Source organism: Anomaloglossus baeobatrachus, chromosome 1, assembly GCF_048569485.1.
Source record: "Anomaloglossus baeobatrachus isolate aAnoBae1 chromosome 1, aAnoBae1.hap1, whole genome shotgun sequence".
In the NCBI taxonomy this organism is placed as follows: domain Eukaryota; kingdom Metazoa; phylum Chordata; class Amphibia; order Anura; family Aromobatidae; genus Anomaloglossus; species Anomaloglossus baeobatrachus.
In genome coordinates, this window is record NC_134353.1 from 66,222,221 (window position 1) to 66,241,724 (window position 19,504).

The following is a 19,504-nucleotide window of genomic DNA, read 5'->3' on the forward strand; positions in this document are numbered from 1 at the left end:
CTTGGGGTCATTGTCCATCTGTACTATGAAGCGCCGTCCGATCAACTTTGCGGCATTTGGCTGAATCTGGGCTGAAAGTATATCCCGGTACACTTCAGAATTCATCCGGCTACTCTTGTCTGCTGTTATGTCATCAATAAACACAAGTGACCCAGTGCCATTGAAAGCCATGCATGCCCATGCCATCACGTTGCCTCCACCATGTTTTACAGAGGATATGGTGTGCCTTGGATCATGTGCCGTTCCCTTTCTTCTCCAAACTTTTTTCTTCCCATCATTCTGGAACAGGTTGATCTTGGTCTCATCTGTCCATAGAATACTTTTCCAGAACTGAGCTGGCTTCATGAGGTGTTTTTCAGCAAATTTAACTCTGGCCTGTCTATTTTTGGAATTGATGAATGGTTTGCATCTAGATGTGAACCCTTTGTATTTACTTTCATGGAGTCTTCTCTTTACTGTTGACTTAGAGACAGATACACCTACTTCACTGAGAGTGTTCTGGACTTCAGTTGATGTTGTGAACGGGTTCTTCTTCACCAAAGAAAGTATGCGGCGATCATCCACCACTGTTGTCATCCGTGGACGCCCAGGCCTTTTTGAGTTCCCAAGTTCACCAGTCAATTCCTTTTTTCTCAGAATGTACCCGACTGTTGATTTTGCTACTCCAAGCATGTCTGCTATCTCTCTGATGGATTTTTCTTTTTTTTTCAGCCTCAGGATGTTCTGCTTCACCTCAATTGAGAGTTCCTTAGACCGCATGTTGTCTGGTCACAGCAACAGCTTCCAAATGCAAAACCACACACCTGTAATCAACCCCAGACCTTTTAACTACTTCATTGATTACAGGTTAACGAGGGAGACTCCTTCAGAGTTAATTGCAGCCCTTAGAGTCCCTTGTCCAATTACTTTTGGTCCCTTGAAAAAGAGGAGGCTATGCATTACAGAGCTATGATTCCTAAACCCTTTCTCCGATTTGGATGTGAAAACTCTCATATTGCAGCTGGGAGTGTGCACTTTCAGCCCATATTATATATATCATTGTATTTCTGAACATGTTTTTGTAAACCGCTAAAATAACAAAACTTGTGTCACTGTCCAAATATTTCTGGACCTAACTGTGTATGTGTGTGTGTATATGTGTGTGTGTGTATATGTGTGTGTGTGTGTATATGTGTGTGTGTGTGTGTGTATATGTGTATATATATATATATAATATATTACAGGGCTGTATTTTGCCTTCGTGCTGCCCTAGGCACTTTAAGTGGTCGCGCCCCTTATTGACAACGTAACACTGAGTTTTCGCACACGACATCTGTTTAAGGCAGATCTACTCTGTAAAACACTTGAAAAAGTATCAATGAGAAACTAAGGGCACTAACCCCCCCCCCCCCCATGGGGATCACCACGGGCACATCAAAACATAGCATGAGTATAAAATATTAACACCACACCGTCCCCACTTATATACTGTGACTGTCACACTGCCCCTAATAAACTACACACTGCCCTCCCTTATAAATTATACCCACCACACCTTCCTCAATTATGAAATATGATCTGCACATTGACCTCACATCATGCTGCCCCCTCCTCACAATGTCCCATGCATGCTGTCCCCCCTCACAATGGCCCATGCATGCTGCCCCCTCCTCAGTTTCCCATGCATGCTGTTCCCTCCTCACAATGTCCCATGCATGCTGCCCCTCTCCATGAGCTCCTAATGCTGCCTTCCTCTTTTTCATAATGACACCTCCATGCTGCCCCATTCATCATACTAAGGCCACCACACTAACGCTTATGCTGAGACACCCCACACACACACACACACACACACACACACACACACACACACTACCCCCCTCTTGATATTGACTCCCCTACATTGCTCCACTCCATACTGAGCCCACACATGCTGCCCCTTCTCCATAATGAGCTCCCAATGCTGCCCCCCCTCTCATTCTGAGTCCTTACACTCCCCCGCCATCGATTTTGTCATTGCACTATCCCGCAGCCTCTCCCCCAGCATCAGCCTCTCTCCCCCCAGCATCAACCTCTTTCCCCCCAGCCCCCCCAGCATCAACCTCTTTCCCCCCTCAGCGTCCCCCAGCTTCAGCCTCTCTCCCCCCTGCCTCCCCAGCATCAGCCTCTCTCCCCCCAGCTTCCCCCAGCATCAGCCTCTCTCCCCCAGCTTCCCCCAGCATCAGCCTCTCTCCCCCAGCTTCCCCCAGCATCAGCCTCTCTTCTCCCAGCATCAGCCTCACTCCTCCCAGCCTCCCCCAGCATCAGCCCCCCCAGCATCAGCCTCTCTCCTCCCAGCCTCACCCAGCATCAGCCTCCCTCCTCCCAGCCTCCCTCCTCCCAGCCTCCCTCCTCCCAGCCTCCCCCCTCCCAGCCTCCACCTCCCAGCCTCCACCTCCCAGCCTCCACCTCCCAGCCTCCACCTCCCAGCCTCCACCTCCCAGCCTCCACCTCCCAGCCTCACTCAGCATCAGCCTCCCTCCTCCCAGCCTCCACCAGCATCAGCCTCCCCCAGCACCAGCCTCTCTCCTCCCAGCCTCCCCCAGCATCAGCCTCTCTCCTCCCAAACTCTCCCAGCATCAGCCTCCCCCAGCATCAGCCTCTCTCCTCCCAGCTTCCCCCTCTCTCCTCCCAGCCTCCCCCAGCATCTGCCTCTCTCCTCCCCAGCTTCCCCCTCTCTCCTCCCAGCCTCCCCCAGCATCAGCCTCCCTCGGCATCAGCCTCTCTCATCCCAGCCTCCCGCAGCATCAGCCTCTCTCATCCCAGCCTCCCCCAGCATCAGCCTCTCTCATCCCAGCCTCCCCCAGCATCAGCGCCTCTCCTCCCAGCCTCCCCCAGCATCAGACTCCCTCAGCATCAGCCTCCCTCCTCCCAGCCTCCCCCAGCGTCAGCCTCTCTCCTCCCAGCCTCCCCCAGCATCAGCCTCCCTCAGCATCAGCCTCCCTCCTCCCAGCCTCCCCCAGCGTCAGCCTCCCCCCATCCCAGCCTTCCACAACATCATACTCTCTCCTCCCAGCCTCCCCCAGTATCAGCTTCTCTTTCCCCAAGTCTCCCCCAGTATCAGCCTCTCTCCTCCCACCCCATACGCAGATCTCCAGTCTGCATTAGAGACACCCCCACGCTCCTTATGAATCTTCAGCTCTGCGAGCACTTACCTGCTCCAGGGCCCGCCGTAATCTTCCTGGCTCATGTGAGTATCCTCTTCTGACACCGGCTTCCATCGCGGCGTCCTCTGCGGCGTCCTGCTGTGAGCTCTGCATGTGAAATCCACACAGCATTTGACGCAGCACAGAGGAAGGAGCTGATTGGCGCGCCTGTGATCCCGGAAGTTCCGGGGTCAATCAGCTCTCTGTGCCCGGCCGCCGCAGTTTGTCTGCATTTGCGTCTTAATTGACGCGGATACAAATAAATAAAGGTGCGCCTCTCCCCCCTCCCCCCTCCGAAAATACAGCAGATTTAATGAATGTGTAAAAAAAAAAAAATACGTGTGATACACTTGTTTGTTGCATTTTTACATACGTTTTTACTGAAGTTACAAGGAGAAGCCGAGCACAGCTCCCAGCCAGTGATTAAAACACTTTTCCACCGGTCACGGTGAACAGAAACCGCACTCCTTAGTATGGATCTGCAACTGGCGGTGCAACTTCAAAGATCAAGCCTATAACAATCAAAAGTGGAAGGAATAGAAGGCACTCACCCGTGCTTTATGCAGAAGATTCTTGTTTTAATCTCAAAGTAAAAAAAAGGCATATTAGGGAGAGGTGGAGAGACACGGACCACACACAGCTGTTTCGCATACGTTTTTAGAGCTCCTGTTTTGCGCACCAATCGCACTACTTAAAGTGCACTACAAAAATGCCACGTGTGAACCTACACTCAGGCTTTTTTTGAAAGGAACCTCTTGACCTCACTTCCTGGGAAAACGCATGCTTTTTTTTTTTTTTTATAAAAACTGATCCAAAACGCAAGGAAAAAAAACATTTAAAACGCACAGAAGTTGTTTCTAGCATTTTGACACACCACAGCGCTCCGGAGGCGCCTAGGGAATGAATGGAGACGCCGTTCTGTAGGATCGATGCAGGTCCCAGCGCTTGGACTAACACTGATTTAATAACTTGTCATTGGGCAAATCCTGTAAAGCTTAAGCCTTTTTTTTTTTTAAATAGTAAAAGTAAAAAGGGTGCAGAGGATGATTCCCCCATTTGTGTTGCCCACTACCAACGCTACTAGTTTTCTACAGACGCTCACGTCGCACTGGTGTCTGCTTTTGCAGGGCCCATAACCTGTCACCATCCAGTATGAGCCTTCTTCGCAAAAGCCTCCTGTATGGAAATTGTGACTTTCAAAGAACAGCAGAAACCAGACCGAAAAGAAGTATAATTCCGTTCAGCAGATGCAGCTCAGTGCAAAGCTACAAACCTACAGGAATTCAGGTCTAGTTCAGTAGGAGCGCGGGGGTTGTGACCAAATAATTGGCTTCTCAAATTGGCGTAAAGCTGAGGGGTTCATCAGCAGACACAAGTAATCCTGTATCCTTGTGTATCTCCAGGGGAGTTTAAAACTAAAGTGTTTGTGTGTATTTTGTTGTGTGGTGTTTTGGGTTTTTGTTTTGTTTTTTTTATTTGCCACTAACTTTTTTTTATTTGGTTTTCCAGGCATTCTGTGATGAACTGGAAACCATGATCCAAGACCAACTGAAGAAGGGAAAAAACCCAACTGGTTTGCTGGCCCTACAACAGATCGCAGACTTCATGACCACGACGGTACCAAGTGTTTACCCCTCAGCTCCTCAAGGCGGGATGGCTGCATTAAACTTGAGTGAGTGCGCCATACTGATATCCTGAAAAAGCATGAGGGATGAAATGTAAATAATGTCGGAGGCTCGCATGAGATTGGGTTATGAAATACGATGGAAAAGGCTGCGTTTGCTCACTGTGGGAATACAACCTAAAACATTGTTTTCCCAGGCTTTCAAAATTGTGGTATCCGTTGTCCAAATCGGAGCATTGGGGGCCAATGTTCTGATAATTATTCTTCACTACATTTACTTTGATCCGTACTGCACAGCGCTGTACTTTTCTTAGCAAGTGTGTGGCTTTAGCTCAATTTAAGTGGCCCCTTCAAGGGTTCCTGAGAGTCAGATCCACACCGGCGTGATGTAGATGGACTAACCAAAGGGTAGTCCGTACTTTTTGATAAACCTGGAGAGCTTGATTTGACTTTCTCTCTTGTTTCATTGGGGGGCACAGGAAACCATGGGTGTATGCTGCTGGCTCTAGGGGGCTGACACTATGAAAATCAAAAAGTTGGCACTTCCCCGGCAGTACACACCCCACCGACCGGAGCTAAGCTTATCTGTTTTTGCTTAGTGTCCGCAGGAGGCAGACATGGGGGACTTCAGCCCAGGTTTTTTTTACATCTTTTTACATTTTTATTTTTTCATATGAAGGAGGATTCATGTTTCTCCTTCCTAAGGGTACCCCGCTCTGTCTTTTTGACCTAGACTTTTTAGCTTCTCCGGTAGTGACTGGTTCCGTTTTAGGATTCTGTTTCCCTGCCTGGTACTCATAATCATTTTCTTCCCACCCTCTGGAACTGCTTTAGGACGTCCCATGGTTTCCTGTGTCGACCACCAAAACGAGAGAAGGATTTTTGTGTACTCGCCGTGAAATCACTTTCTCTTGAGTCTTCATTGGGGGACACAGCTCCCGCCCTTCTGTGCCTTTCTTAGGTTCATCCAGTCTGAATCTCTCAACGCTTCTTCTACTGCTTTTACACTAACTGATCAGCTTAGCCCCGGTCGGTGGGGTGTGCACTGCCGGGGAGGAGCCAACTTTTTCATTTGCATAGTGTCAGCCTCCTAGCAATAGCAGCATACACCCATGGTTTCCTGTGTCCTCCAATGAAGATTCGGAGAAAGATTTTACGGCGAGTACCCAAAAATCCTTCTTTTAAAGGGAACCAGTCTCTTCAGAAAATGCTATTTAGGTCCGGCTGAACCGAACTTCCTCAGGTCTGTCATTTCTATCCGCAGGTAAATAGTGTGTCAAAGCTTAATTACTGAAAGTGCTGCTTTCAGGAAAAAATGGTTTTTCTTCCCTGTAGCTGCCGGCCGACTTTCAGTCATCTGTGCAGAGTGAACAGTCAAAGTGGCATGGCGTGTTTATAGCTCATGAGTGAAAGCCAGCGGCTCCCAGGAAGACATAAGTTATTTTTCTCCTGGTAGCCGCTGTTTCGGGCAGCATTGTAACCCTCCTAACTTTCAGATTAATCCTATATCTGCAGAAAAATAGCGATTTCTGAGATGACCGGTTACCTTTTAATTTGTACTTTATGCTGTTGAGCAACTGCAATACCGGAGCTTTCTAATGTTATGGCACCGACGTCCTTATTACACAAGGTAGAGCTGCACTTTGTCCATGGACAGGTTGTCCTATGGCGTTCATTCAGTTCTATTAAAATAAAAAATTACTAAATTTTTCCACGAAAATACTCCGGGGTTCTTTATAGATCCAGGATGCTTTTATCAAGTGGCAATTAGAAGAAACTTAGATGGGAGAGGTTTTTTCCATATTTTTCCGATCCATTCTCTGCGTATCACATTTTTCATTTTGCGGTATTGACAGACACGGATAAAGCAAGGTCATTTCATGAGATCTATAACTGCGGGTAATGAGAAGCTGGTGGTATAAATTATGCAGGGCTGTCCGTTCAGTAAAAAGGAAAGTTACAACTCCGCAGAGAAAGCGGAAATACAGACCGGCTTCATATATTGTCTGTTCAAGGAAGGGTTTAACCCTCCGATGTGTCTGATTACAGGTTTGGGTATGGTAACCCCCGTGAATGATCTTAGAGGGTCCGACTCCATCGCTTATGAAAAGGGAGAGAAGCTGCTCAGATGTAAGCTGGCCGCGTTTTATCGATTAGCCGATCTGTTCGGGTGGTCGCAGCTGATCTACAATCACATTACGGTAAGTATCACACAGGGATATAATGCTTTCAAATTAACTTTTGACTAGTGAGAAACTAATTTAAATCCTGGATTATAAGACACACTCTTTTCCCTAAAAACTATCTCTTCCCCCCCCCCAAAAATAAAATATCTGGATGTGGCTTACTGTGGCAGCAGTGATGGCCAAGGTCGGCGATACTGAGGGCTCAGAGGAGGGGGTGTCACTGCAGTGGAACAGCTCGGTAGGGTCAGTGGACATAGGGTCGACGATACTGAGGGCACAGAGGAGGGGGTGTCACTGCAGTGGAACAGCTCGGTAGGGTCAGTGGACATAGGGTCGACGATACTGAGGGCACAGAGGAGGGGGTGTCACTGCAGTGGAGCAGCTCAGTAGGGTCAGTGGACGTAGGGTCGGCGATACTGCCGGCTTGTGGGGTGTCGTAGCGTCGGGCGCCCTTGATCCACCAACAAGCTGCTTTGAATTGCCGGCGGTTGATGCGATGGACTTCATAAAATTGGCCTCAGAGGCCAATCTCAGCACACACCACCTCCGCTGCCATTGAAGTCAATCTCTCCAAACGCCGGTGAGTCAATAGAGCCCGCAGCCTGCCGGCAGATCAATAGTACCCGCTGCCAAGACACCCCACGAGTCTGCCGTATTGCTGACCCTCCCTCCACTGACACTCCTGAGCCTCGACACCCCCTCCTCTGACGCCGCAGCATTGCCAACCCTGCATCTTGTCACCTTCCTGAGCCGCTCCACCACCGACGCTCTCCCTGGTGAGCTAATATAAGAGTCACTAGGATTATAAGACGGACCCTCATTTTAACAGTAAAAATGTTTTCCTATTTTCCTCCTTCAAATTTGGGGTGCGTTTTATAATCTAGTGTCTTTTTAGAATGAAAAATATGGTAACCATTTTAATAACTTTTTTTTTTTTTTTATTAAAACAAAGGAGCAAAGCCCCCAGATTAGGGCTGCTCTCCTACAAGACTGAAGGTGGGCTCAAAAACTTTCTATAGAGTTCATTCTTGGAAGGAAGCAACCCGTGCTGCTATATTTCTCCACTGTGCAATCGGTGGGGCTCTCTGCAATCGGTAGGGCTCTCTGTACCCAGACCTCCACTGATCAAAAGTGTTCATACAGTAAAATTGTACCATAAAGTGTTAAAAGTAATAAGTAACTTGTTTTCATATCTGCTATAAAAACCACCGCAAGAGACTCTCTGTCCCTTTTTCCTTTGACCTTACCACACCTTTCGATGAAGATAGATGCTTTATCATTCGATAAGCGAATAAATTGATAATGATAAACCTAGAAACGTCCCTGTTATATATCATGGATCGCAGCCAAAGTTGCTTTTAAGGCTGTAAAGCAAAGTTCTCATTGCAAAACTAGGAAAAGTCAAATGAAAACGTGAAGGTCGTTGTAAGAAGTCGCTCCACTTCATTCCTCCGTCACACGAAACCTAAGCTACTCTCTGGGCTGCGTATCCTGTCATCACACCAACTGATAACACTTTTTTTTTTTTTCTTTTACATTAGCTTCGTTGTCTTTTCCCCTAATTAGTTATATCTATTAATTTTTCTTCGGCGCTCCATTGGGAGACCCAGACGATTGGGTGTATAGCACTGCCTCCGGAGGCCACACAAAGCAATTACACTAAAAAGTGTAAGGCCCCTCCCCTTCTGGCTATACACCCCCAGTGGGATCACTGGCTCACCAGTTTTCTGCTTTGTGCGAAGGAGGTCAGACATCCATGCATAAGCTCCACTGTTTAGTCAGCAGTAGCTGCTGACTATGTCGGATGGAAGAAAAGAGGGCCCATACTAGGGCCCCCAGCATGCTCCCTTCTCACCCCACTTGCGGTTTGTAAGGTTGAGGTACCTATTGCTGGTACGGAGGCTGGAGCCCACATGCTGTTTTCCTTCCCCATCCCCCTGAGGGGCTCTGAGGAAGTGGGATCTTTCCGGCCACCAAGCCCTGAGGCCGGGCTCCATCCACAGACCCATAGAACCTGCTGGATGTGGAGCGGGAGTGCCGTTCAGGGACAAGGCTCTGCAACTTTCAGGTACTCTGTGTCCCCGTATGGCAGGCCACGCACACTCCAGGCTTGCTGGGTGTGCTAGTGCGCCGGGGACTGTAGCGCTGTGCGCTGGGCTTATAGTCCCTGCAGATTACTGGGGGACTTTACGTGTGGGGACCGCCGCGCCGACCGCCCCTGGAGCGGCGGCGCAGCTGCGACTTGTAGTGCACCGGGGACGCGCCGACCGCGCTTTTACGGCGGCGGCGCCTCTAACTTTAGTCCCCGGCTTTTGCGGCCTAGCGCCGCTTCGTTCCCGCCCCCACCCTGTCACTCAGGGAAAGGGAGAGACGCTGTTCTATAGCAGCGCCGAGGGCTGGAGCCTTATTTGCATTCTCCAGCCCCTTCACTAGACACAGTGGGCGCCGGGTTCCCGCTCTTGTCTCGGGCACGCCCTCGGCCCGCCCCTCTCCTCTGGACGCCGGCAGCCATTCCGGCACGCAGAGCGGGAAAACTGAGACAAGCGCTGACTACCAGCACAGGATTCCGGCGCCACACACCCGCTTTTGTGCGGGCGGTAAGCGGCAACTAAAGTGCTGACCCACTAATGCCGAAGTGTCCTGTTGTATTTTTGTACGGTCGCTATTCAGGATGCAGACCTAGAAACAGCAGCAAAAGATCAGGGGTGCTAAAGCACAGACTCTATATGCTGCTTGTCTTGCATGTGTTGCAGTGTCATGTGTCCTTTATGCTTGTATGCTTTACATTGCACTGTAAGGGCTATTCTTGGCTGTCTACCCGCCTAGATGGCTAGACAGCGGCAGCAAACAGCAATGGTGCTAAGGCACAAGCTTTCAATGCTGCTTGGATTGCATGTACTGCAGAGTTTATTTTCATGCTTGTACATTCACTGCATGTCGCTATTCTTGGCTAATGCTCCTTGATGACTAGACAACAGCAGCAGAAAAGCAAGGGTGCTAAGGCACAAGCTTTCAATGCTGCTTGGATTGCATGTGCTGCAGTGGTTATTTTCATGCTTGTATGCTATACATTCACTGTATGTCGCTTTTCTTGGCTAATGCTCCTGAATAACTAGACAACGGCAGCAGAAAAGCAAAGGTGCCAAGGCACAGGCTTTCTATGCTCCTTGTACTGCATGTGCTGAAGTGTTTATTGTACTTCATGCTTGTATGCTATACATTGCACTGTACGGTCACTATTCTTGGCTAATGCTCCTAGATGGCTAGACAGCAACAGCAAAAATAAAAAAAAAAAAAAAAAAAAAGCATGGGTGCCAAGGCACAGGCTTTCTATGCTGCTTGTACTGCATGCGATACTGTTCCAGGACCCCCAGTGTGTGCAATTACTCAACGGGGTCTCTGCTACAGGTGGCCAAAAGAACCACCTGTGATCCCTGTCCAGGGACAGGGACGGAGTTGCAGTTTCCGCTGATATATTGTCTGTGACTATGACTAACATCTTACAGACTTTGCAGTCCAGACAGACCTTGGGCAATGTTGATTCAATGCCCCTGGCCACCCTGATTTCGAAACAAATCATGGCTCCAGGAGGGTCCCATGCATCCCAGAGTGCATGCTCTGACACGGACGACAGTCCCAGACGGCCTAAGCGAGCTCCCTAAGAACGGCCCTCGACTTCATCACAGTACTCTCTGTATGATGATGCAGACGTAGCTGTTCAGGACTCTGATCCTGAGACCGCTCTCAATCCGGATACACCGGATGGTGACGCTATAGTGAATAATCTTATAGCGTCCATCAATGGAAGGTTGGGTATTTCTCCCTCAACTCCTCCAGTGGAGGGGTCAGCTTCACAGCAGAAGAAATCCCTATTTCGGTATCTCAAGCGTATATTGAGTACTTTTCTGGTCACTCTGACTCCAGAGAAGCAGTCCAGGAACACCACGCTTATCCCGATAAGCGTTTCTTCAACCGTATTGAGGATACGCGTTGTCTCTTCCCCCCTGACGTGCTCAAGCGCTCCAAGGGTGGATCCCCCAATCTCCAGGCTTGCGGCTAGATCTATAGTTGCAGTGGAAGATGGGACTTCACTTAAAGATGCCATTGACAGACAGATAGCCCTCTAGTTGCAATCTGTCTATGAAGCTATCGGCGGGTCGGTTGCCCCGGCATTCGCAGCCATAGAGGCACTCCAAGCTGTTTCAGCTAGTATTGCGCAGAGGGACGCGGTCACATGTACATCTTGGCCGCAGTAGCGTCCTTCACCTCGCAATGTCGGCATTGCGACTCAAGCTGTTTATGCTGTCCTGGACTCTACGAGCCGTACGTCAGTGGCGTCCGCCAACTCCGTGTTGTTACGCTCCTAGTGTTAAGGGATTGGAGCAGATGCTGCTTCCACAAAAGTGCTTAACCAGATTGCCTTTATCTGGTGACAGACTGTTTCGTGAGCGGTTGGATTAAACCATTCAACTGTCCAAGGGTACGGATTCTTCCTTACCCCAGCTATCAAACAAGACCCATCAGGAGAAGGGACAGTCGAGGTTTCGGTCCTTCCCAGGCTCGGGCACGTCCCAATTGCCCTCGTCCAACAGGACTCAAAAGGCTCAGAGGGGCGCAGGTTCCTGGCGGGCTCAATCACGCCCGGAGAAGGCAGCCGGAGGAACCGCTACCAAGGCGGTTTCCTCATGACTTTCTGCCCTCTCTCTCCGCGTCCGCGGTCGGTGGCAGACTCCCCCGCTTTAGCGACATTTAACTGCCACAGGTCAATGGCCGGTGGGTGAGAGACAGTTTGTCGCAAAAACTTCCTCACCGGCCGAGCCGAGGCTCTTCTGCAGGCAGTAGGAGTCGTAATCCCGGTTCCTCCTCAGGAACAAGAGACACTTTTTACTCCGATCTGGTCGGGGTGACAAGATAGGACGACTCCTTCCGTTCCGTTCTGGACCTTAAACTGCTCAACAAGCACGTGAAAACCAGGCGGTTCCGGATGGAATCCCTCCGCTCCGTCATTGCCTCAATGTCTCAAGGAGATTTCCTAGCATCAATAGACATCAGGATGCTTATCTCCACGTGCCGATTGCTCCAGAGCACCGGCGTTTGCTACGATTCGTTATTGAAGACGAGCATCTTCGGTTCGTAGCCCTACCCTTCGGTCTGGCGACAGCCCCACGGGTTTTCACCAAGTTCATGGCAGCAGTGGGACCACTCCCACACTCTCAGGGTCACCCTGTGATCCCTTACTTAGACCATCTACTTGTCAAGGCACTCTTTTAAGAGGCATGCCAACACAGCCTGAACATGGCGCTGGAGACTTCCCAGAGTTTCGGGTGGGTCCTCAACTTTTCAAAGTTAAACCCAATCGCTGGCATATCTTAGCTTGGGGTTTCACACTCTCTCAGCGATGGTGAAGCTTCCACTGGACAAACAGCGGTCACTACAGACGGGGGTGCAGTCTCTCCTTCAAGGAGACACCTCATCCAGAGGCAGTCCCTTTCACGCAGTTTCATCTGCGTCCACTTCAATAGAACATTCTTCGCTAATGGGAGGGGAAGTCGATGTCCCTACACAGGAACGTCCCCCTTTCTCAGACGATCAAGGACTCTCTTCAGAGGAGTCCACTCTTCAGATCAATTGTCTGGAGCTCTGGGCAGTGTATATTGCCCTGCAAGACTTCCTGCAGTGGCTGGAAGGCAAACAGATCCGAATTCAGTCGGACAATCCATAGCGGTGGCATACATCAACCACCAAGGCGGACTACGCAGTCGGCGAGCCTCCCAGGAAGTCCGCCGGATTCTGCTAGGGGTGGAAGACAGAGCATACACCATATCCGCAGTTCACATCCCGGGCGTAGAAAACTGGGAAGCAGACTTCCTCAGTCACCAGGGCGTGGACGCAGGAGAATGGTCTTTGCACCCGGACGGGTTTCACGAATCGGCACAACAGCAAGGTCCCGGTTTTCATGACGATCAAAGAGCTCTGGCGACAGGCATCTCACGGTCGGTCAACCGTGGGCACTACCAGACCGGCCAGACTTACTGTCCCAAGGGCCGTTTTTCCATCTGAATTCTACGGCCCTGAACCTACTGTGTGGCCATTGCGTCCTAGATCCTAGTGTCCTCAGGATTATCCCAAGGGGTCGTTGCCACCATGAGACAGGCTATGAAGCCCACGTCTGCTAAGATCTACCACGGAAGTGGAAGATTTTCTTTTACTGGTGCTCTGTACAAGGAGTGTCCCCCTGGCCATTGGCATTGCCTACTTTTCTTTCCTTCCTGCAATCTGGGTTGGAAAAGGGCTTGTCGCTCGGCTCCCTTAAAGGGCAAGTCTCGGCGCTATTGGTGTTTTTTCAGAAGCGTCTAGCACGACGTCCGCAGGTACGCACATTCCTGCAGGGGGTTTGTCATATCGTCCCCCCGTACGAGCGGCCGTTAGATCCATGGGATCTGAACAGGGTACTAGTTGCTCTCCAGAAGCCGCCTTTCGAGTCTCTGACGGATGTTTCACTCTCTCGACTATCACAGAAAGTGGCCTTTCTGGTAGCGATCACGTCTCTTCGGAGAGTGTCTGAGCTAGCAGCGCTGTCATCCAAGGCTCCCTTCCTGGTGGTCCACCAGGACAAGGTAGTGCTGCGCCCCATTCAGGAGTTTCTCCCTAAGGTAGTATCCTCGTTTCATATTAATCAGGATATCTCCTTACCTTCCTTTTGTCCTCATCCGGTTCACCGGTATGAAAAGGATTTACATTTGTTAGATCTGGTGAGAGCACTCAGAATCTACATTTCTCGCACGGCGCCCCTGCGCCGCTCTGATGCACTCTTGTCCTTGTCGCTGGTAAGCGCAAGGGGTCGCAGGCTTCTAAGGCCACCCTGGCTCGATGGATCAAAGAACCAATTCTTGAGGCCTACCGTTCTGCTGGGCTTCCGGTTCCATCAGGGCTGAAGGCCCATTCTACCAGAGCCGTGGGTACGTCCTGGGCATTGCGTCACCAGGCTACGGCTCAACAGGTGTGCCAGGCAGCTACCTGGTCGAGTCTGCACACTTTCACCAAACATTATCAGGTGCGTACCTATGCTTCGGCGGACGCCAGCCTAGGTAGAAGAGTCCTGCAGGCGGCAGTTGCCTCCCCGTAGGGGAGGGCTGTCTTTGCAGCTCTAACATGAGGTATTTCTTTACCCACCCAGGGACAGCTTTTGGACGTCCCAATCGTCTGGGTCTCCCAATGGAGCGCCGAAGAAGAAGGGAATTTTGTTACTTACCGTAAATTCCTTTTCTTCTAGCTCCTATTGGGAGACCCAGCACCCGCCCTGTTGTCCTTCGGGATTTTTGGTTGTTTTTCGGGTACACATGTTGTTCATGTTGAATGGTTTTCAGTTCTCCGAGGTTACTTCGGAGTGAATTTGTTTAAACCAGTTATTGGCTTTCCTCCTTCTTGCTTTTGCACTAAAACTGGTGAGCCAGTGATCCCACTGGGGGTGTATAGCCAGAAGGGGAGGGGCCTTACACTTTTTAGTGTAATTGCTTTGTGTGGCCTCCGGAGGCAGTGCTATACACCCAATCGTCTGGGTCTCCCAATAGGAGCTAGAAGAAAAGGAATTTACGGTAAGTAACAAAATTCCCTTCTTAGGAGCCAGGGTGTAGAGAAATTTAATATAAAGGGGTGGTTCAGTGCCTCTTATTTTCGTAAAGGGAGACTGCTTGACACCCCCAGGACTGTCTGAGTCTGTCGTGAGATGTTCACCTAGTATATAAATGTCCTCCCCTGTGTTCCTTACTAAGTGATGAGCGAGCACTGAAATGATCCTTACTCGATCCGAGCAGGTCAAACGCTCCGACAAGCTCTACGCGAGTAACCTGCATTATGGAAAGTCAATGATTGGCCTCTTTGGATCTTCGCCATCAACAGAGCATTTCCAGCAGGAGGGAGGTTTTTGTTTTGTTTTTTTTTTTTCTTTGGTCATACTATGTCTGAAAACATTGTTTTATACCCCAGGAAAGCCATACAGAGACTGCGAATGCCTCTCCCTGGGTTGCTTGGCCACATCATCCAGTGAAGCAAGCCTGTGCGTTGTGGTCGTTGTTTCACGGACAAAATATCCGAGCACCTGCTATACTCTGCTTAGTACCCGAGCACCCCGATTTGAGTAATGAGCAGTAATTAGCATGATCGCTGATCACTATAAATTACCATCTGGAAATGATTGGTGAGACACAATCCCTATAGGTAGCAAAGATCTGTTCGATGCAACTTAGAGGACTTGTCACGAGGCAAAGAGTGTGCAATTTATGCTCTTATTTTATTACCGCTGCACCCCAAAACAAACTTTTTTTTTTTTTTTTTTGTTTTAGTCCTCCATACAGTTCCAGAGATATGGGCTTTGAATTTGGTGCTATTTTTTTTTCTTTTTCAAGAGGGTGTGGCTCGTAGGATCCTCTGGGGCGTGGCTCGTAGGATCCTCTGGGGCGTGGCTCGTAGGATCCTCTGGGGCGTGGCTTTAGGCTGCTCTGCACGATTACCTGTGAGCCACACCTCCTAGAAGGGCACGAAAGTTATTAAATAAAAGGCCCATAATTCTAGAACTGTATGGCGGATTTAAGAGAAAAAAACTACCTCACGATAAGAATAAAATAAGCACACAAATTGCTCATTTTGAAACGGAGATCAAGTCTTTTTTTTTTTTTTTTAATTCTTTTACACTAGAACTACTGAGGTAGTCATTTTGACTACTTTGCACCATGTATTTCTATATAGGTGTCACGAGTCCAGTAGTTCTAGTGTTAAAAGAGTACTCCCTTTTCATGATTATCTTGGGTATCCCACCCGCTCACTTTAGGATCATTGTGGGTCTCATGACAAAGACCCCATTGATTATCAGAATGAAGGGAATGTTGCACTGATTAGTGGGGCGCCAGAGGACCCCTAACAACCATAAAGGCATGATGGCATATTCTGGCAATATCCCATCACTTGTGGATGGTAACGCCTCTTTAACTCGCTCTTCCTTCGTTAGTTAATTGTAGCTATATTTATAGTGTTAGAATTATTAACAACATGAATGAAAATTTTCTCTCTCCTCCACCTTTTTCCTAAGTGTTTCCATAACCGAGACCTCCACAGTTTAGTGATCATCTGACAATTGTGGGTGGGGGAGGTCTGATCCAGTCGAGCGGGCACGCTACTGTAATAGGACAGATGTGCAGCAGGTGGCGGCTGACCGACTCCTTCCTCTTTCGGAGCAATGACAGGCGCTGGATAAGCCGATCAGTCTCATACTGCCTCCTGTACACTCGCCCATATTCCCCTCACTTAGATCATATGATAAAGTGTAATTCTAGTACAATTAAGTAATGTTACTTTCTAACCATGATGTAAAATGCAATCCGGTTCCTGCAGCCACTAAATGCTTGTGACCCCGCGTTGTCTGCCGCAGGTCAGAGTCAGTTCGGAGCAGGAGCACTTCCTGATTGTTCCCTTCGGGCTCCTCTACAGTGAAGTCACCGCCTCTAGTTTGGTAAGTTTTGTCTTTTGAAGTCCATTAACTTGCAAGAAGCCGTCCACATCCAGACTGTGATTGGCCGGGTTATCAATACTGATTATGATTAAAAAAAAAAAAAAATCCTTTATGGCGATTTCTATAAATAAATATAGTGTCATATATGTGGATGATGGGGAGATGTGTGAATGTTGCATTGCATACCGGTATACAGATTTGTGCAAAAATAACTATACATACTAAATGTTATGCATACGTGTGTATGCGTGTGTAAAATATATATTTGTTTTTAACTTTTATTAAGGCTGCTTTCACACATCTGGTTTTTGCCATGCAACACAATACGGCGCTCTGCAGAAAAAAAACGCAACCGATTTTTCTTTTTTCATTTTGCCGCTGGTTGCGTTTTTTCCCACATAGACTTTCATTAGCGCCGTATTGTGCCACATGGCCCAGCACCCGCTCTCTTCTTGCGATCGCTATCCTATGTCATCCACACAGATGCCTCCATTGCCATCCTGCGCACTTCTTTCTCCCCTGCTGTTGGCAGCGCAAAGTATTGTAATGTGCAGAGAAAGGTCACAAACCGACCACACATTTGCACTACAATACAATGATCTGCGCGGAAAAAAGTAGCGCAATGGAGGTTTCTGTGCAGATGATGTAGGGTGCGTCATCCACACAAAACAAGCAGGACGATCGTGATCAGAAGAGAGGAGGTGCTGGATCGAGACCAATGAGCCCCATGGGCAAGTATAAGCTGTTTTTTACGTTTATAAGCAGCGGCCTGGACTTTTATATACAGTATTGTAGAATGCTCTATATAAGAGCGCACTGGTGGTGGCCGCAGCTTATAGGGGACAAACCTGGTGACAGGTTCCCTTTTTAAGTTTGTTAGAGAATAGCAAGTTGTGCAAAAAGTACTGAAACCCTGAATAGTTGAACATGGGCATCCAAAAGTGTAGAGAAGGTCCACATTAAGGTCACCTCAAAACTTTAGAGGGCATTATGGGATCATTCTGAAATTTCACCTAAAAGTCAAATGTATGTGTATATATAATATAATATTTATTCATTTATGTAGCGCTATTAATTCCATAGAGCTTTACATACATTGGCAACACTGTCCCCATTGGGGCTCACAATCTAGGTTCCCTACGAGTATGTTTTGGAGTGTGGGAGGAAACCGAAGACCCCTGAGGAAACCCACGCAAACACGGGGAGAACATACAAACTCCTTGCAGATGGTGTCCTTGGTGGGATTTGAACCCAGGACCCCAGCGCTGCAAGACTACAGTGCTAACCACTGAGCCACCGTGCCTGTGTGTATGTGTGTATGTATATATAATATTAGTGTGTTTTTTTGTTTGTTTTTTTTACGTTCATTCAATATTTCAGGTAAAAGTCAATCTTCAGGGTGACATGGTGGACCGTGGCAGCACCAACCTAGGAGTGAATAAAGCGGGGTTCACACTGCATTCTGCTATTTATGCAGCCCGCCCTGATGTGAAGTGCATTGTCCATATCCATACCCCTGCAGGGGCTGCAGTAAGTAAGGAGAGCAGCGCTCTTCTACCTTGTCTCTATATTATCTTCTCTTTTTCTGTGTTTTATACTGTCATTATCTTATATGTAAGTATCTGGGTCACTGGGAAATGAAGGATGAGACCGGGTGTAATTTTAGCACTTTTGCCCCCTCATTCTCAGGATTGTTGGGGATCCCAGAGGTCATAAAGTGACTGCATAACATAGTAATTTTCCATTTGTAAGGTTGGAATACCCTTTTAAGTCAGTTTTATATATCATTGTAGTCGTTTTTTTGCACTGATGTGAGCCACACAGTCCTTGACCGCTATGGTAGATGCCCCTATACAGGCTCCATGCTTTTTTGTATGTTTAAGGCCTCGCATAGTTTCCAGTTGTGAACATCTGTGCTGTATATTTGGCCCAGATATGTGAAACTCGTACCTTTCTCCACCAAGGTGTCTGCCATGAAATGTGGCTTACTGCCGCTGTCTCCAGAGTCCCTGTGCCTAGGAGAGGTGGCCTATCACGACTATCATGGCATACTGGTCGATGAGGAGGAGAAGACAATAATACAGAAAAACTTGGGTCCCAGAAGCAAAGTGAGTATTTTTTTTTTTTTGTTTTACTCTGAGAGTACAAACGTCTGTACCATAAATTCACTCATTCCAGTTTTATTTATATGTATTAATTTTATTTTTTAAAGGTACTTATTCTCCGAAATCACGGACTGGTAACGATGGGAGAAACTGTAGAAGAGGCTTTTTATTATATCCACAACCTTGTGTCTGCCTGTGAGATTCAGGTAATTCCTTTAATGTATGTAGGTTTTTTTTTTTTTTTGCTTTATATATTAGCTAATAACGTGGTCTGCCGTACAGGAGACAAATGAATGGGGAGATATTGAAAAGGGTGAAGATAAATACACCAGGATGGGGCTATAGATCAGAACATGATTGGGACATAAATCAGGATGAAGATATATACTGGACATGATGAAATTATATACCAGGCTGAGGACGTGATTGGGCCATATACCAGGATGGGGGGATATATACTAGGATGGGGACATAATATTGCCATATATGTCAGGATGGGGCCATGATGAAGCTATATACCAGGATGGGGATACATACTAGGATGGGGACATGATATTGCCATTTATGTCAGGATGGGGCCATGATGAAGCTATATACCAGGATGGGGATACATACTAGGATGGGGACATGATATTGCCATATATGTCAGGATGGGGCCATGATGAAGCTATATACCAGGATTGGGATACATACTAGGATGGGGACATATTGCCATATATGTCAGGATGGGGCCATGATGAAGCTATATACCAGGATGGGGATACATACTAGGATGGGGACATGATATTGCCATAGACGTCAGGATGGGGACATGATGAAGCTATATACCTGGATGGGGACATGATTAGGACATATCAGGATGGGGCTATATACCTGGATGGGGGCAAGCTTGTCATAGATTAAAGATGAAGCCGTGACTG

General features: G+C 48.2%; 1 protein-coding gene across 14 annotated transcripts in view; it reads left to right on the top strand.

Annotated features, from left to right (window-relative positions):
* ADD1 (adducin 1) overlaps nucleotides 1-19,504 on the top strand; it is a 161,335-nt gene that overhangs the window by 64,269 nt on the left and 77,562 nt on the right. For all 14 annotated transcript variants that reach the window (XM_075346821.1, XM_075346827.1, XM_075346832.1 and 11 more), the window contains exons 3-8: nucleotides 4,674-4,836; nucleotides 6,838-6,989; nucleotides 16,399-16,479; nucleotides 17,860-18,009; nucleotides 18,444-18,587; nucleotides 18,692-18,790. In XM_075346821.1, the coding sequence (XP_075202936.1) occupies nucleotides 4,674-4,836; nucleotides 6,838-6,989; nucleotides 16,399-16,479; nucleotides 17,860-18,009; nucleotides 18,444-18,587; nucleotides 18,692-18,790 (789 nt within the window). The remainder of the gene's footprint in view (nucleotides 1-4,673; nucleotides 4,837-6,837; nucleotides 6,990-16,398; nucleotides 16,480-17,859; nucleotides 18,010-18,443; nucleotides 18,588-18,691; nucleotides 18,791-19,504) is intronic.